Consider the following 18,804-nt stretch of genomic DNA (forward strand, 5'->3'; position numbering starts at 1 on the left):
CAAATCTTTCTCTCCACTCCTGACTAGTCTTCTTCCATCCTATCCTGGACCTCAGCCTGTTTTGAATGTCTCTTCATAACTGTCTCACTATGAACTTAAACTTAACATGGCCAAAGTCAGATTCCTTATTTTTTCCTTCAAAGCCGACTTAACTTTCCCCATTTTCCATCACCATTGACAAAACCACTATCTTCCTTATCACTCAAGGTTGTAACGCAGGTTTTTCTCAGATGCTTCCCTTACCCTGATCATCCAAATGGTGTCTAAAGTCAATATTTTTCTTTTATCTGTGCAACTAAAGGTCTCATTCAGGCTCTCATAATTTCTTGATACATAAATGATCTGGAAAAAGGGGTAAACAGTGAGATGGCTAACTTTGTCAAGGATACAAAACTACTCAAGATAGTTATTTAATCTTGAATACTGTGTGCAGATCTGGTCGCCACATCTCAAAAAAAAAAAGATATTGGAATTGCAAAAGATACAGAAAGGGCAACAAAAATGATTAGGGGTATGGAACAGTTTCCATATGAGGACAGATTAACAAGACTGGAACTTTTCTGTTTGGAAAAGAGATGACTGAGGGATATGATAGAGATCTATAAAATCATGACTGGTGTGAAGAAAGTAAACAAGGAAGTGTTATTTAGCCCAGTGGTTCTCAACCTTTCAAGACTACTGTACCCCTTTCCAGAGTCTGATTGTCTTGTGTACCCCCAGTTTCACCTCACTTAAAAACTACTTGCTTACAAAAATACAAAAGTGTCACAGCACACTATTACTGAAAAATTGCTTACTTTCTCATTTTTACCATGTAATTATAAAATAAATCAATTGGAATATAAATATTGTATTTACACTTAAGTGTATAGAATATAGAACAGTATAAACAAGTCATTATCTGTATGAAATTTTAGTTTGTACTGATTTCACTAGTGCTTTTAATGTAACCTGTTGTAAAACTAGGCAAATATTTAGATGAGTTGATGTACCCCCTGGAAGACCTCTGCATACCCACAGGGGTACATGTACCCCTGGTTGAGAACCACTGATTTAGCCCTTCTCATAACACAAGAACTAGGGGTCACAAATGAAACTAATAGACAAGAGGTTTAAAACAAATAAAAGGAAGTATTTCTTCACACAATGCACAGTCAACTTGTGGAACTCTTTGCCAGAGGATGTTGTGAAGGCCAAGACTATAACAGGGTTCAGAAAAGAACTAGACAAGTTCATGGAGGATAGGTCCATCAATGGCTATTAGCCAGGATGGGCAGGGATGCAAAACCATGCTCTGAAGTGTCCCTAGCCTCCATTTGCCAGAAGCTGGGAATGGGTGATGGGATGGATCACTTGATGATTGCCCTGTTCTTTCATTCCCTCTGAAGCACCTGGTATTGGCCATTGTCAAAAAAACAGGATACTGAGCTAAATGGACCACTGGTCTGACCCAATATGGCCGTTCTTATGTTCTTGTCTTGATTATGGTGTCATACGTCTCTCTGCTCTTCCCAACATCCACATCATCCCATTCTAGGCCAAACAATATAATACTGCCAAAATCATCTTCTTTGGACACTATTCTAATCTTATCAGCCCCTCTTTGAGTCCCACCACTGACCCTCCTTTCCCTTTCTCTCATTGCTTTGTGTCATATTTCTTTGTATGCAGCCAAGAATTTCGTTGGCATTTTTACTATCCTATTGAACTGCAAATTCAAGTCTAATTTACTTTCCACCATCAAACCTCAGTCTCTCTCAGACATTCCTTCTCCACATCTCTCTCTCTCTCCAACTGAGAATGTGGGTTTCAAGTTATTCTCCCCCTCCTGAAGATGTAGCAGCATGGGACAGTGTGATGAGCAAGGTCGGGTATAAGTGCAGGACTAGGGATGGGTGGAAGGTGAATGGGAGGAGGAGATAGGCAGGATTGAATGTCTGTGGAACAGGTGGCAGGTAATCTGGAGAAGAAGTGTTATAGGAAGCAGAATAAGAGGAGCTACCTCATACAGTTTATTCCGATATTCTGCCACAGACAGCTGGATATCGTCATCTAAAGGAAGAATCACATCGTAGTCCAGAGAGGGCTCCTTGGCGGGGCAGTGGAACCTACCAATAAGATAACAAATATATGATTAAATCTGAGAGTGAACAATGCATGTGCACACACACACACACACAAACACAACAGGAGAGGCACTAGATATTAATAGATTTTAAGGCTAGAATGGAGCATTAGATCTAATCTGACCTCCTGTATAACACAGCCTATAGGATTTCACTCAGGGCAGGTCTACACTACGGGGGGGGTGGGGGGAAATCGATATAAGATACGTAACTTCAGCTACGTTAATAACATAGCTGAAGTTGCGTATCTTATATCGAATTACTTACCATCCTCACGGCGCGGGATTGACGTCCGCGGCTCCCCATGTCGACTCCGCTACCGCCGTTCACGTTGGTGGAGTTACAGAGTCGACATGAGTGCGTTCGGGGATCGATATATCACGTCTAGATGAGACGCGATATATCGATCCCCGAGAAATCGATTGCTACCCGCTGATATGGCGGGTAGTGAAGACGTACCCTCAGTTACCCCTGTATTGTGCCCAATAAATTGTTTGACCAAAGAATATCTCCTGGATAGGCATGTAATCTTGATCTGAAGACTTCAAGAGATAAACTCCCAAGGGAAGTGGTGGGTTGTCTATTCCAATAGTTAATGGCCCTCACTGTTGAAAAAATGTGCGTAATTTTTAATTTGAAATTGTCTGGCTTCAGCTTTCAGCCACTGGTTCTTGTTATGCCTTTCTTTGCCATATTAAAGAACTCTTAGAACCCAGTATTTTCTCCTCTAAAAAGTACTTATACACCATAATCAAGTCAGTTCCTAATCTTTTTGATAAATTAAATGGATTGAGCTCTCTAAGAACCCAATAATAGTGGGGGATTTCAATTATCCCCATATTGACTGGGAACATTTCACTTCAGGATGAAATGCAGAGATAAAATTTCTCGATACTTTAAATGACTGCTTCATGGAGCAGCTGGTACGGGAACCCACAAGGGGAGAGGCGACTCTAGATTTAATCCTGAGTGGAGCGCAGGAGCTGGTCCAAGAGATAACTATAGCAGGACCGCTTGGAAATAGTGACCACAATACAATAGCATTCAACATCCCTGTGGTGGGAAGAACATCTCAACTGCCCAACACTGTGGCCTTTAATTTCAAAAGGGGGAACTATACAAAAATGAGGGGGTTAGTTAGACAAAAGTTAAAAGGTACAGTGACTAAAGTGAAATCCCTGCAAGTTGCGTGGGCCCTTTTTAAAGACACCATAATAGAGGCCCAACTTCAATGTATACCCCAAATTAAGAAACACAGTAAAAACTAAAAAAGAGCCACCGTGGCTTAACAACCATGTAAAAGAAGCAGTGAGAGATAAAAAGACTTCCTTTAAAAAGTGGAAGTCAAATCCTAGTGAGGCAAATAGAAAGGAGCACAAACACTGCCAACTTAAGTGCAAGAGTGTAATAAGAAAAGCCAAAGAGGAGTTTGAAGGACGGCTAGCCAAAAACTCCAAAGGTAATAACAAAATGTTTTTTAAGTACATCAAAAGCAGGAAGCCTGCTAAACAACCAGTGGGGCCCCTTGACGATGAAAATACAAAAGGAGCGCTTAAAGATGATAAAGTCATTGTGGAGAAACTAAATGGATTCTTTGCTTCAGTCTTCACGGCTGAGGATGTTAGGGAGATTCCCAAACCTGAGCTGGCTTTTGTAGGTGACAAATCTGAGGAACTGTCACAGATTGAAGTGTCACTAGAGGAGGTTTTGGAATTAATTGATAAACTCAACATTAACAAGTCACCGGGACCAGATGGCATTCACCCAAGAGTTCTGAAAGAACTCAAATGTGAAGTTGCGGAACTATTAACTAAGGTTTGTAACCTGTCCTTTAAATCGGCTTCGGTACCCAATGACTGGAAGTTAGCTAATGTAACGCCAATATTTAAAAAGGGCTCTAGGGGTGATCCCGGCAATGACAGACCTGTAAGTCTAACGTTGGTACCGGGCAAATTAGTTGAAACAATAGTAAAGAATAAAATTGTCAGACACATAGAAAAACAAACTCTTGAGCAATAGTCAACATGGTTTCTGTAAAGGGAAATCGTGTCTTACTAATCTATTAGAGTTCTTTGAAGGGGTCAACAAACATGTGGACAAGGGGGATCCGGTGGACATAGTGTACATAGATTTCCAGAAAGCCTTTGACAAGGTCCCTCACCAAAGGCTCTTACGTAAATTAAGGTGTCATGGGATAAAAGGGAAGGTCCTTTCATGGATTGAGAACTGGTTAAAGGACAGGGAACAAAGGGTAGGAATTAATGGTAAATTCTCAGAATGGAGAGGGGTAACTAGTGGTGTTCCCCAAGGGTCAGTCCTAGGACCAATCCTATTCAATTTATTCATAAATGATCTGGAGAAAGGGGTAAACAGTGAGGTGGCAAAGTTTGCAGATGATACTAAACTACTCAAGATAGTTAAGACCAAAGCAGATTGTGAAGAACTTCAAAAAGATCTCACAAAACTAAGTGATTGGGCAACAAAATGGCAAATGAAATTTAATGTGGATAAATGTAAAGTAATGCACATGGGAAAAAATAACCCCAACTATACATACAACATGATGGGGGCTAATTTAGCTACAACGAGTCAGGAAAAAGATCTTGGCGTTATCGTGGATAGTTCTCTGAAGATGTCCATGCAGTGTGCAGAGGCGGTCAAAAAAGCAAACAGGATGTTAGGAATCATTAAAAAGGGATAGAGAATGAGAAGGAGAATATATTATTGCCCTTACATAAATCGATGGCACACCCATATCTCGAATACTGTGTACAGATGTGGTCTCCTCATCTCAAAAAGATATACTGGCACTAGAAAAGGTTCAGAGAAGGGCAACTAAAATGATTAGGGGTTTGGAATGGGTCCCATATAAGGAAAGATTAAAGAGGCTAGGACTCTTCAGTTTGGAAAAGAGAAGACTAAGGGGGGACATGATAGAGGTATATAAAATCATGAGTGATGTTGAGAAAGTGGATAAGGAAAAGTTATTTACTTATTCCCATAATACAAGAACTAGGGGTCACCAAATGAAATTAATAGGCAGCAGGTTTAACACAAATAAAAGGAAGTTCTTCTTCACGCAGCGCACAGTCAACTTGTGGAACTCCTTACCTGAGGAGGTTGTGAAGGCTAGGACTATAACAATGTTTAAAAGGGGACTGGATAAATTCATGGTGGCTAAGTCCATAAATGGCTATTAGCCAGGATGGGTAAGAATGGTGTCCCTAGCCTCTGTTCGTCAGAGGATGGAGATGGATGGCGGGAGAGAGATCACTTGATCATTGCCTGTTAGGTTCACTCCCTCAGGGGCACCTGGCATTGGCCACTGTCGGTAGACAGATACTGGGCTAGATGGACCTTTGGTCTGACCCGGTACGGCCTTTCTTATGTTCTTAAGGGTATGTCTACACTATGAAATTAGGTCAAATTTATAGAAGTTGATTTTTAGGAAGCGATTTTATACAGTCGATTGCATGTGTCCCCACTAAGCGCATTAAGTCCTTCTGCACCGGGGGGAGGGATAGCTCAGTGGTTTGAGCATTGGCCTGCTAAACCCAAGGTTGTGAGCTCAATCCTTGAGGGGGCCATTTAGGGAAGTGGGGTAAAAAACTGCCTCAGGATTGGTCCTGCTTTGAGCAGGGGGTTGGACTAGATGACCTCCTGAGGTCCCTTCCAACCCTGATATTCTATGATTCTATAAGTCCACAGAGTGCATCCACAGTACCATTGCTAGCATTGACTTTCGGAGCGTTGCACTGTGGGTAGCTATGCTAACCATCATCATCCAACCACCGCTGCCACTGCAACTCTGCTCTCCTGATGCCATGAATCCATCTTGCAGGTCCTCTCGTCGTTCGGTATAAATATCTATTCTCATGGCACCCGTTGTCATCCACCGCTTCCACTGCACCTCTACATTCCTGCAGATGCCACACCACGGCAAGCATGGAGCCTGCTCAGCTCACCGCTGCTGTTGTGAGCACTGTAAACATCTCATGCATTATCCTGCAGTATGTGCAGAACCAGAACCTGCAAAAGCAGGCGAGGAGGTGACAACAGTGCAATCACGATAGTGATGAGGACATGGACTCAAAACTTCTCTCAAAGCATGGGCCCTGGCAAATTGGACATCATGGTGGTAATGGGGCAGGTTCATGCCATGGAATGCAGATTCTGTGCCCGGGAAACAAACACAGACTGGTGGGACCGCATAGTGTTGCGGGTCTGGGATGATTCCCAGTGGCTGCAAACTTTTGCATCCGTAAGGGCACTTTCATGGAACTTTGTGACTTGCTTTCCCCTGCCCTGAAACGCCATAATACCAAGATGAGAGCAGCCCTCACAGTGGAGAAGCGAGTGGCAATAGCCCTCTGGAAGCTTGCAATACCAGACAGCTACCGGTCAGTCGGGAATCAATTTGGAGTTCGAAAATCTACTGTGGGGGCTGCTGTGATCCAAGTAGCCAATGCAAATCACTGAGCTGCTGCTATCAAGGGTAGCGACTCTGGGAAGTGTGCAGGTCATAGTGGATGGCTTTGCTGCAATGGGATTCCCTAACTGTGGTGGGGCGATAGATGGAACCCATATCCCTATCTTGGGACCAGACCACCTTGGCAGCCAGTACATAAACCCAAGGGGTACTTTTCAAAGGTACTGCAAGTACTGGTGGATCACGTTTCACTGACATCAACATGGGTACATGACGCTTACATCTTCAGGAACTCTGGTCAGTTTGAACAGCTGCAGGAAGGGACTTCCCAGACCAGAAAATAACTGTTGGGGATGTTGAAATGCCTATAGTTATCCTTGGGGACCCAGCCTACTCTTTAATGCCATGGCTCATGAAGCCATACACAGGCACCCTGGACAGTAGTAAGGAGCTGCTCAACTATAGGCTGAGCAAGTGCAGAATGGTGGTAGGATGCCCATTTGGACGTTTAAAAGCGCGCTGGCGCAGTTAACTGACTCGGTTAGACCTCAGCAAAACCAATATTCCAATTAGACTAACAGACGTTTTGGAGCATGAGCTTTTGTGGGTGAATGCCCACTTCGTCAGATGCAAGTGGGCATTCACCCACGAAAGCTCATGCTCCAAAACGTCTGTTAGTCTATAAGGTGCCACAAGACTCTTTGCTGCTTTTACAGATCCAGACTAACACGGCTACCCCTCTGATACTTAATATTCCAATTGTTATTGCCGCTTGCTGTGTGCTCCACAATATCTTGTTCAATATCTTCATTAACGATCTGGAGGATGGTGTGGACTGCACCCTTAGCAAGTTTGCAGATGACACTAAACTGGGAGGAGTGGTTGATACGCTGGAGGGTAGGGACAGGATACAGAGGGACCTAGACAAATTAGAGGATTGGGCCAAAAGAAATATGATGAGGTTCAACAAGGACAAGTGCAGAGTCCTGCACTTAGGACGGAAGAATCCCATGCACTGCTACAGACTAAGGACCGAATGGCTGGGCAGCAGTTCTGCAGAAAAGGACCTAGGGGTTATGGTGGACGAAAAGCTGAATATGAGTCAACAGTGTGCCTTGTTGCCAAGAAGTCTAATGGCATTTTGGGTTGTATAAGTAGGGGCATTTCCAGCAGATTGAGGGACGTGATCATTCCCCTCTATTCAGCACTGGTGAGGCCTCATCTGGAGTACTGTGTCCAGTTTTGGGCCCCACACTACAAGAAGGATGTGGATAAATTGGAGAGAGTCCAGCGGAGGGCAACAAAAATGATTAGGGGGCTGGAGCACATGACTTATGAGGAGAGGCTGAGGGAACTGGGATTGTTTAGCCTGCAGAAGAGAAGAATGAGGGGGGATTTGATAGCTGCTTTCAACTACCTGAAAGGGGGTTCCAAAGAGGATGGATCTAGACTGTTCTCAATGGTAGAAGATGACAGAACAAGGAGTAATGGTCTCAAGTTGCAGAGGGGGAGGTTTAGGTTGGACATTAGGAAAAACTTTTTCACTAGTTGGGTGGTGAAGAACTGGAATGGGTTACCCTAGGGAGGTGGTGGAATCTCCTTCCTTAGAGGTTTTTAAGGTCAGGCTTGACAAAGCCCTGGCTGGGATGATTTAGTTGGGTTTGGTCCTGCTTTGAGCAGGGGGTTGGACTAGATGACCTCCTGAGGTCCCTTCCAACCCTGAGATTCTATGATCTGTGAGAGTAAGGAGGAGACGTTTATGGTGGGGTGGGAGGTGGAGGCAAATGGCCTGGCTGCTGATTATGTGCAGCCAGACACCAAGGCGATTAAAAGAGCACAGCAGGGCGCGCTGTGCATCAGAGAAGCTTTGAAAAACAGTTTCATGACTGGCCAGGCTATAGTGTGACAGTTCTGTTTGTTTCTCCTTGATGAAAACCTGCCCCCTTGATGAAAACTCTACTTCCCTGTAAGTCAACTGCCCTCCCCACTTTGATCACTGCTTGCAGAGGCAATAAAGTCATTGTTTCAAAATCAAGCATTATTTCATCACACAAATAGGGGGATAACAGCCAAGGTAGCCCGGGAGGGGCAGGGGAGGAGGGAAGCACTGGGTGGGTTGGTGGATGAGGGAAGGACAAGGCCACACTGCACTTCAAAACTTATTTAATGCCAGCCTTCTGTTGCTTGGGCAGTCCTCTGGGGTGGAGAGGTTGGGTGCCTGTAGCCACCCCCACGTTCTTGGGCATCTGGGTGAGGAGGCTATGGAACTTGGGGAGGAGGGCGGGCGGTCACACAGGGGTAGCAGCGGTGGTCTGTGCTCCTGATGCCTTTCCTGCTGCTCCACCAGACACCGGAGCACATCAGTTTGATCCCCCAGTAGCCTCAGCATTGCATCCTGCCTCCTCTCATCACGCTGCCGCCACCTCTCATCTCGCTTGTCCCTCTTGTCCTTGCGTTCATTTTCTGCTTTCCTGGACTCTGACACTGTTTGCCTCCACCCATTCTGCTGAGCTCTTTCAGTGCAGTAGGACTGCATGAGCTCAGAGAACATTTCATCGTGAGTGGGTTTTTTTCACCTTCTTATCTGAGCTAGCCTCTGGGGTGGAGATGATAGGGGGAGCGTTGAAACATTTGCAGCTGTGGAAGGAAAAAAAAAAGGCAGAGTAGTATTTAAAAAGACACATTTTAGAGAACAATCGGTAGCCTCTTTCACGGTGAGCCAAGCTGTTAACATTACATAGCACATGTGCTTTCGGTACAAAGTCACATTTTGTCTCTTATATTGAGGGCCTACCAGTTTGGTGTGAGAGATCACACATGCAGGGCTGGGCAACAGAATTCAGCTTGCAGGCAGCTATGGTAAGCCACAGTCTTTCGACTTCAACCTTCATAACTTGTGGTAATGGTTTCAAACAGCAGCACCCTCCTTTCCCATACCAAGCACCCGTTGGGTTGGCCATTTAAAAGGAGGGGCTGTACTGGCTGCGAATGCATCCCAAGTCTTCAGGGAAAATCAGTCATTAATGCATGGTTTAATAGCAAGTGTGTTTATATTTACAAAGGTACACTCACCAGAGGTGCCTTCTCCGGCTTCATGGTCCGTGAGCCCGCCTTGGGAGGGTTGGGAGGATATTGGCTCCAGGGTGATAAACAGTTCCTGGCTGTCGGGGAGAATGGTTTCTCTGCTTGCATGCTGTGCGCTATCCTCATCTTCCTTGTCCCCAAAACTCTCATCCCTGTGCATGAGACTCCCCACTTGCAGGTGGCCACAGACAGTGGTGGCGTAGAGGTAAGAGGCCCCCCCCCTAGAATTGCATGCAGCTCATCACAGAAGCAGCCTATCTAGGGTTCTGACCCAGAGCAGCCGCTTGCATCTTTCATTTTTTGGTAGGCTTGCCTGAGCTCCTTAATTTTCACGCAGCACTACTGCGGGTCCCTGTTGTAGCCTCTGTCCATCATGTCCTTGGAGATTTTTTCAAATATTTTGGCATTTTGTCTTTTGGAACAGAGTTCTGAAAGCACAGATTCGTCTCACCAAACAGCGATCATATCCAGTACCTCCAGTTCGGTCCATGCTGGAGCTCTTTTGCGATTCTGGGACTGCACGGTCACATGTGCTGGTGAGCTTGCCACACTGGCCAAACAGTAAATGAAATTCAAAAGTTCCCTGGGCTTTTGCTGTGTACCTGGCTAGTGCATCTGAGTTGAAAGTGCCGTCCAGAGTAGTCACAATGGAGCACTCTGGGATAGCTCCTGGAGGCCAATACCGTCGAACTGCGTCCACACTACCCCAAATTCAACCCGGCAATGTTGATTTCAGTGCTAATCCCCTTGTTGGGGAGGAATACATAAATTTATTTTAAGAGCCCTTAAAGTCGACAAAAATGGCTTCATCGTGTGGACGGGTGCAGGATTAAATCGATCTAATGCTGCTAAATTTGACTTAAACTCGTAGTGTAGGCCAGGGCTAAGTCTCTCACTGAAAGATTTTTCCACCCCTCAAATACATTTTTTTATGTCCTCTCTGCACCCTCTCCAAAATTTTGACATCCCTTTAAAAAAAAAAAAAAGACTCCAGAACTGGACAGTTTTCCCAATATCAATCTCACCAACACTGTATACAAAAGGTAAAAATCACCTCCTTATGCCTGCTCCCGTTTATGCATCCAAGGATCACATTAGCCCTTTTTGCCACAGCATTTCACTGGAAGCTTATGTTGAGTTGCTTGTTCACTATGACCCCTAAATACTTTTCAGAAGCATTGCTGTCCAGGATACAGCCCTGCATTCTGTAAGTATGGCCTGCATTCTTTGTTTCTAGATATATAATCTTGCATTTGGCTTTATTAAAATATTTTATTTAATTGGTCCAGATTTCAAAGCTCTACCTGCCCTGTCCCGATCATTATTTAATCACACTGTCAACCTCTATATCAGCTGCAAATTTCATCAGCATTTTTATATGTACTTCCTGATTTTGATAAAAATATTGAACATCATTGAGCCTAGTTAAAATCTCTTCTCCCCTATAGGTGGAGCGGGGGTACTTGAACCTGGGGTTTCCCACATCCTAGGTGAGTACCCTAACCACTGGGCTAGAATTTATGAGATAAGTCTTCTTCCTCTTCCTCCCCAAATAATTTGTGTGAACTCACCTGAGAGCCCTGAACTGGTAGGCAGTCTCTGATTATACCTGCCCAATCAGGCCCTGCACAGAACTTAAACGGCCAAATGTCTATCTTCCCCTGGTCTGTGAATTGCTCTGTGGCTCAGCTAAGAAATAGGCATCTAGATGCCTGGAGAGAGGCAGCAGTGCACATGCACAGAGACAGAAACACATGCATCAAGGGAACTTTTACTCAAAAAAAATGTAGGTGCTAAGCGAATTTAGGCCCCTGCAGGGTTTGGTCAGGGGCAAGGGTGCATTACAGTGCTGCCAAAACCAGGACTTAGGGACTTAACTCCTTTTGTGCATTCAGGCACAAGTATCTTTCATCTGCACAATTATCTTTATCAACCAAACTTGTAATCTCATAAAAAAATTAGATCAAGTTTGACAAGATCTATTTTCCATAAAGCCAGGTTGACTGGTGTTAATTATACTCTCATTATACATGAAAGGGTGACACATCAGAAACCACTGAGAGCTACAACAGAGAGAGAGAGAGAGAGAGAGATCTGAAATATCACATACTAAGGCACCCTCACCTTCTCACATGAAGAGTAGAAGAAAGCAGATTGAAAACTACCATTACCATCACATGAAGAGTAGAAGAAAGCAGATTGAAAACTACCATTACCATCACCATTTCACATGGCAGAAGGGAAACTTGTGCTGGTAGCAGCCACACAAGAGGCTTGGAGGGGAGGTTGGGAAATTTCACACTGGTATTGCCCTCACCTTTTCACATAAGGATGTTGCAGGGCCTCTTCTGCGGTCAGCCGTTTATCAGGGTTAAATACTAAGAGCCTCTTTAGAAGGTCCAAGGCATGAGGGGGAGTAGAGGAGGGTAAAATTTCCTCAATTGTCACTCGTCGTCTGAAAGGCAAGAATCAAAAGTTGCAACTCCCAGTGCCCAATTTCACTGCAAAACCCTGTATCTCAACCCTGGGAATCTCATGGAGGTAACTCCTAACCCCAGATTTCACTCCCAAGGAGTAGTTTGTGACTAATGCTTCCGTTTTGTCAGGGATGTTTTTAATAAAAGTCAGGGACAGGTAATAAACAAAAAATCATGGAAGCCGTGACCTGTCCCTGACTTTTAATAAAAACATCCCTGACAAAATGCAGAGGGAGGAGGGTACAGCACCCTGCCCCTCCCACTCCCTGCCACAGCGGCTGGGAGCTGCAGGGATCCGATTGCCCAGTGGCTGGGAGGAGTCCCCCCCACTGCCCTTTGGGGCTGGGAGCTGCAGGAGGGGGGTCCCCCACCGCCCACAGAGGCAGGGAAGCTGCAGGGGGGGCCCTGCCAGCAACAGAGTCTGGGGATTTGTAGGGGGCCACTGCCAGCAGTGGTGGCTGGGGAGTTGTGGGGGGGAAGGGCCCTCCACTGGTGGCTGCTGAACAGCTCCAGGTTCCCTCTGCCGCCACCGGCTGTGAGCTGCAGGGGGGTCCTGCCAACCATGGAGGCCAGGCAGCTGCGGGATCCTCAATGTCACAGAGCTCGCTGAAAGTCAGATTCCGTGACTTTTGCGACCTAATCTTAGCATTTGTCATGACCCAGCCACACCCTGTCATTCTCATATAACTAGATTATTGTGAGGTCTCCAACCTAGCTAGTTAATGACATGGAAACATTTTTCTTTCTTACGAACAGTTACAAAACTAAGCAAAGAAACAAGAGCAAAATATCTTTGTTAGGAATTTATGATAGAAGTAAATCGCTAAGAACACATACATAAAAACTGATTTAAGTTTTTTAAAAGTCAGTTCAAATTAAAAAATCATCACTATTTTTAACTATGTTGCAATGTCATGGTAATGACCTTTTGGGTGAATGGATTGGGGGCACCAGAATAGGGGAGGCGAAGGGGCCATGTTGGCCCTCCCGCTTTTGAAAGTGGACAGGTCTGGCCAGTCCACTTTTTGCCACAGGCCAGGCCCGGCCCCCTGCCCCTTTTCTTCCCCCACATGGGCCCACCCCTGGCCAGGCCAGAAGCTGGAGCCCAGCCCGGGAAGCCGTGGGAAGACACAGACCCTCCACCAGCCCAGGGTAGCGGGGCCCCAAGAGCAGCCCCCGATCTATGTCCCTACACTGTGGACCCCCTGCCCAGGGCAGATGGAGGGTCTGCAGCTCCCCGGGCAGCTTTTACCATGGCCTGGCTACTGCTCTTTGGCCCCTGAGGCCCCGCCCCCAGGCCAGCCTGGAAGCCGGAACTAGGTTGGGGTAAGAGCCGCGTGGGCACCTGTGGGGAGCCACAGAACCTCCACCTGCCCTGGGTGGGGGGCACAGGGGGTGGGGACATAGGCAGGTGGCTGCTCTCAGGTGCCCCCACCCAAGCAGTGGAGGGGCCCAGGCTCCCTGACCCAGCTCTGGCTTGGCTGGGGGGCAGGGTCTTGTGGGAAAGAGGAGGGGCAAGGGTGGAGCCATGGAGGGGGAGGGGCCTTGTGCCTCCCCTCCCCCTGCCCCTTCTAGGAAGAATCTGTCACATCTAGACTGGATACTCAACAGTATCATCTCTCCATTTGTCACGCGTCCTGTTTATTTGTATTTATCTGTTTCTGTTGTGTGGAAGGGATGGTTAGTGGTTATGGTGTTCTTTGAATATAATGATTCATGTTATACATGATAAGAAATGTGATACTTCGATGTTGGCTGTTGATACACACATATAGTGGTCAGAGTTAAAGTTGTACATGAAAAGAACAGCTACTTACCTTACAATAACTGCAGTTTGAGATGATTTACCTGTGTGGATCCCTCCTAAGGTACACATGCACCTCATGAATGAGATCAGAATTTTTTGACCCGCAGTGTCTATTGGGGCATGCCTGCACCCTACATATCTTTGTGCCTCTCCAACTGCCTTTCCCTAATTCAGAAACCCTATTAGGATAAGACTCAGAAATAGGGATGGGGGTGGGGTGTGTGGATCATGGGATCAAATGAACAAAATTTATTTAAGAACCACGATTACCGTAAGGTAAGTAACTTTTCCTTCCTCTTTGAGTCCTTGTATGCGTGGATCCCACTCAAGGTGACTAGTTAGCAATATCAAATTAGTAGTAGGAGGAACTAAAGCCAAAATTGTTTATGAAAGCAAGCAAAATTTGGAGACACACTGGATTTCTTAAGTTAAAGAAGTTGAACAAGATGTCCTCAAGTTCCTGGAAGTGTCATGGGTTGCCACTGTGACAGACAACAGGACAGTGAATTAGGAGGAGGAAGTTTCACCATCACGGCTGCTACCAGTCTCCCAGTGTCCTGGGATCCACTAAGACACCACTGAGACTTTATCGTCCTGATCTTGAAAGGTGTCCTGACCAGATCAAGCCAGAGACATCACCCCATCCCAGCTTCAACTAAATCTTGACCACCACCTAGAATCTGCACTCTGGGTTCCACTTCTCCTCCCTGGAGTGTCATTCTCTTTCCCCACCCTTTTTCTCCTCTTTCCTATCTTCTTTTTGTCTGATAAGAGTCTGATTTAGCCTCCAAGAAAGCTCTACCTTTTGCAATATTAGCTGCTTCCCTGGTCACAGCAAAAGTAATGTCCTAAATAGCCTAATGCTGGTAAAAGTTTCCCAACTCTTACGAGTGGCTGATAAGACCATGTGCTGGGCCTATAATTTCCCAGCAACTGGACTGCAAGGGAAAGAAAGCGTTAGAGACAGAAGCTGCATTTTCTATCTTTGCTGATCTTTTCTCTCTGTATTTCAGCAAGTTTTCTGGCTTTGTCTTAAAGAAAAGATTATTGGACTTCAGCAACAACTATCGAAGACCATCTTAACTCTCTCTCTTTCCCCAAAAAGAGAGACTTAATATCATCTTTAATATGATCTAAGACATTCAAGCAGGGATCTTCTGCTATAAAAGACTATACTGCGATGTTATTGACATGAACTGTGACCGTATAGATCATTGTTGCAACCAGGGTCCTATGGTTGCACCAGGTCTCGTACAGGTTGTAGTTTGCTGGTTATGATTATGCTGTTTGTATGTGTGTATCATTTTTGCATTTGAAGTTATGAATATTGGTTATGTACTTGTATCTCAATGCATTTGATTCTAAGTAGCCTCAGTGAAGCATTTGGTCAGCTTCTTGAGAATAGGCACTTACTGAGAATAGTCCTATCAAGAAACACTTAACTGACAATGGACTTTGGGAGATGCCAATCCACATCTGAGCTTTCCTGGGAACATTCAAACTAACATATAAACAATGGCATCAGCCTGCAAAAAGCTGAACTATTCATGGACATGTAACTTGCCCAGGTGGCTACAAACTCCATCTTGTTGCTGTGACTTTGCACAGAAGAAAAAAGGGGTTTCTGCCCACAAGCGAGACAATATAAAAGGCCCCGGAAGCCTCTCCATTTTGTCTTCAGCTGGCTGAAGAGATGGCCTTTCCACCCCCAAGAGATGCCTGAAAGAAACTGGAACAAAGGACAGTAACTACAGGGGTGTGAATGATTGCTGGCCCCTGGTTGCTGAGCTTTTTCCCACATTATATCAACGTCTGTTTGTTTCTGCTAGTAACACAATGGAAAAGGCTTACCTGGAGCTTATGCGGTTAATAACAGAGGCTCTGTAGTCTGAATGGATAGCTAAAATATCTGCAACAGAAAACAGATTTAGTGAACACCCTGGGCAGGATTCCCAGAGCCATGCAGTTTGTGACTTGAAATCTTGAATTCGAACCTAAGGAGTTAATTTTGGTAGAGAAGATTCAATAATATTTTACCAGTCTCTAATGCTTTCCGAGAGAATCTCAATTGCTTTACGTACATTAATGAATGTAGCCTCACAGCACCTTATGAGGTATTATAAGTAAGAGTCCCATTTAACAGACGGCAAATTGAAGGAGAAAAAAAAAAAAAAAAAAAGGATTCATAGCAGGTACTCTAGAGATAGTAAGTGAAAGAGCAGGGTTTATAATCCTGGAATTTCTGCATGGCGGAAAATATTTCTGATAGTAGAGAACTGTTTGTCTGCTAGATTAAAGACACAATAAGATTGCAAACTGAAGCCAGATTAATTCAGACTAGAAATAAGGTGCTGATTTTTAACAGTGGGCTTGTCTATATGAACAGTTAGTACATGGCAAGCTGGGGTGTAAGTCTATAGTGCCCAGCAGGCTAGTGTGCTAACTTGCTGTATGGACCCTACTGCTGTGCACTAAAAGTTCCATAGTCCACTTTTATTTCACTTTGAAATGGGAGTAGATCAAAGTGCACCCTGGAACTTAATGTGTTGTAGCAGGATCCACACAGCCTGTTAATGCATGGCACACTATTGTGCTGTAAATTTACTAACTGTTCATATAGACAAGCCCCAGTGAGTGTAATTAACCACTGGAACAATTTGCCAAAAGATGTAGTCAAGAATTCATCACTTGGAAATCTTTAAAATCAAGACTGACTCTCTCTAGAAAACCATGCTCTAGCTCAACCACAACATATGGGCTTGATGCAAGAATTTTTGGGTGAAAATTACAGATCCACGTTAGTCTGGATCTGTAAAAGTGGCGAAAAGAGTTCTGTGGCGAAAAGTGGCGAAAAGAGTTCTGTGGCACCTTATAGACTAACAAACATATCGGAGCATGAGCCCACTTCATCGGATGCATCCAACGAAGTGGGTATTCACCCATGAAAGCTCATGCTCCAATACATTTGTTAGTCTATAAGGTGCCACAGAATTCTTTGCTACTTCTATAGCCTGTGTTATGCAAAACAGTCAGCCTAGATCAGTGGTTCTCACCTACGGCCCAATCAGCATGCAGCTGTAGCCCATGTGACAAGGTGGTGGTCAAGGAAAGTGTGGGCCCCTTACTGAATGGGGGAGGCAACCTAGTGACAGAGGATGTGGAAAAAGCTAATGTGCTCAATGCTTTTTTTGCCTCTGTTTTCATGAACAAGGTCAGCTCCCAGACTACTGCACTGGGCAGCACAGTATGGGGAGGAGGTGACCAGCCCTCTGTGGAGAAAGAAGTGATTCAGGACTATTTAGAAAAGCTAGATGAGCCATGGGGACAGATGCGCTGCATCCAAGGGGCTAAAGCAGTTGGCGGATGTGATTGCATTATTGCAAATTATGCATTATTTGCATTTCATTATCTTTGAAAACTTATGGCGATCGGGGGAGGTCCCGGATGACTGGAAAAAGGCTAATGTAGTGCCCATGGTTAAAAAAAGACGAGGATCCAGGGAACTACAGGCCAGTCAGCCTCACCTCAGTCCCTGGAAAGAGTCATGGAGCAGGTCCTCAAGGAATCAATTCTGAAGCACTTCAAGAAGAGGAAAGTGATCAGCAAAAGTTAGCATCGATTCACCAAGGGCCTAATTCCCGTTTATGATGAGATAACTGGGTCTGTGGATGAGGGGAAAGCAGTGGATGTGTTATTCCTTGACTTTAGCAAAGCTTTTGATACGGTCTCCCACAGTATTCTTGCCAGCAGTTAAAGAAATATGGGCTGGATAAATGGACTAAGGTGGATAGAAAGCTGGCTAGATCGTCAGGCTCAAGGGGTAGTGATCAACAGCTCCATGTCTCGTTGGCAGCCGGTTTCAAGCAGAGTGCCCCAAGGGTCGGTCCTGGGGCCGGTTTTGTTCAATATCTTCATTAATGATCTGGAGGATGGCGTGGATTGCACCCTCAGCAAGTTTACAGATGACACTAAACTGGTAGGAGTAGTAGGATATGCTAGAGGGTAGGGATAGATTACAGAGGGACCTAGACAAATTAGAGGATTGGGCCAAAAGAAATCTGATGAAGTTCAACAAGGACAAGTGCAGAGACCTGCACTTAGGAAGGAAGAATCCCATGCACTGCTACAGATTAGGGACCAGGTATCTAGGCAGCAGTTCTGCAGAAAAGGACCTAGGGGTTACAGTGGATGAGAAGCTGGATATGAGTCAACAGTGTGCCCTTCTTGCCAAGAAGGCTAATGGCATTTTGGGCTGTATAAGTAGGAGCATTGCCAGCAGATTGAGAGACATGATCATTCCCCTCTATTCGGCACTGGTGAGGCCTCATCTGGAGTACTCAGAGTAGTAGTCATGTTAGTCTGTATCCGCAAAAAGGAGTACTTGTAGCACCTTAGAGACTAACAAATTTATTGTAGCATAAGCTTTTGTGGGCTACAGCTCACTTCATCAGATGCATGTAGGCCCCACGCTACAAGAAGAATGGGGAAAAAGTTGGGAAGAGTCCAGCAGAGGGCAACAAAAATGATTAGGGGGGCTGGAGCATGACTTAAATAATATGGAGATATACCAATCTCATAGAACTGGAAGGGACCTTGAAAGGTCATCAAGTTGAGCCTGCTGCCTTCACTAGCAGGACCAAGTATCATCCCTGACAGAATTTTGCCCCAGATCCCTAAATGGCCCCCTCAAGGATTGAACTCACAACCCTAGGTTTAGCAGGCCAATGCTCAAACCACTGAGCTATCCCTCCCCCTTATGAGGCGAGGCTGAGGGAATGGGATTGTTTAGTCTGCAGAAGAGACGAATGAGGAGGGATTTGATAGCTGCTTTCAACTACCTGAAAAGGGGGTTCCAAAGAGGATGGATCTAAACTGTTCTCA

At 45.2% G+C, this 18,804-nt stretch overlaps 1 protein-coding gene across 5 annotated transcripts in view; it reads right to left on the bottom strand.

Moving 5' to 3' along the window:
- MAPK15 (mitogen-activated protein kinase 15) overlaps positions 1 to 18,804 on the bottom strand; it is a 68,737-nt gene that overhangs the window by 26,370 nt on the left and 23,563 nt on the right. For all 5 annotated transcript variants that reach the window (XM_039526617.1, XM_039526616.1, XM_039526619.1 and 2 more), the window contains 3 exons: positions 15,775 to 15,832; positions 11,957 to 12,094; positions 2,003 to 2,108 (listed from right to left, as the gene is read on the bottom strand). In XM_039526617.1, the coding sequence (XP_039382551.1) occupies positions 2,003 to 2,108; positions 11,957 to 12,094; positions 15,775 to 15,832 (302 nt within the window). The remainder of the gene's footprint in view (positions 1 to 2,002; positions 2,109 to 11,956; positions 12,095 to 15,774; positions 15,833 to 18,804) is intronic.

The sequence above is a fragment of the Mauremys reevesii genome, linkage group 2, assembly GCF_016161935.1.
Source record: "Mauremys reevesii isolate NIE-2019 linkage group 2, ASM1616193v1, whole genome shotgun sequence".
Lineage (NCBI taxonomy): Eukaryota > Metazoa > Chordata > Testudines > Geoemydidae > Mauremys > Mauremys reevesii.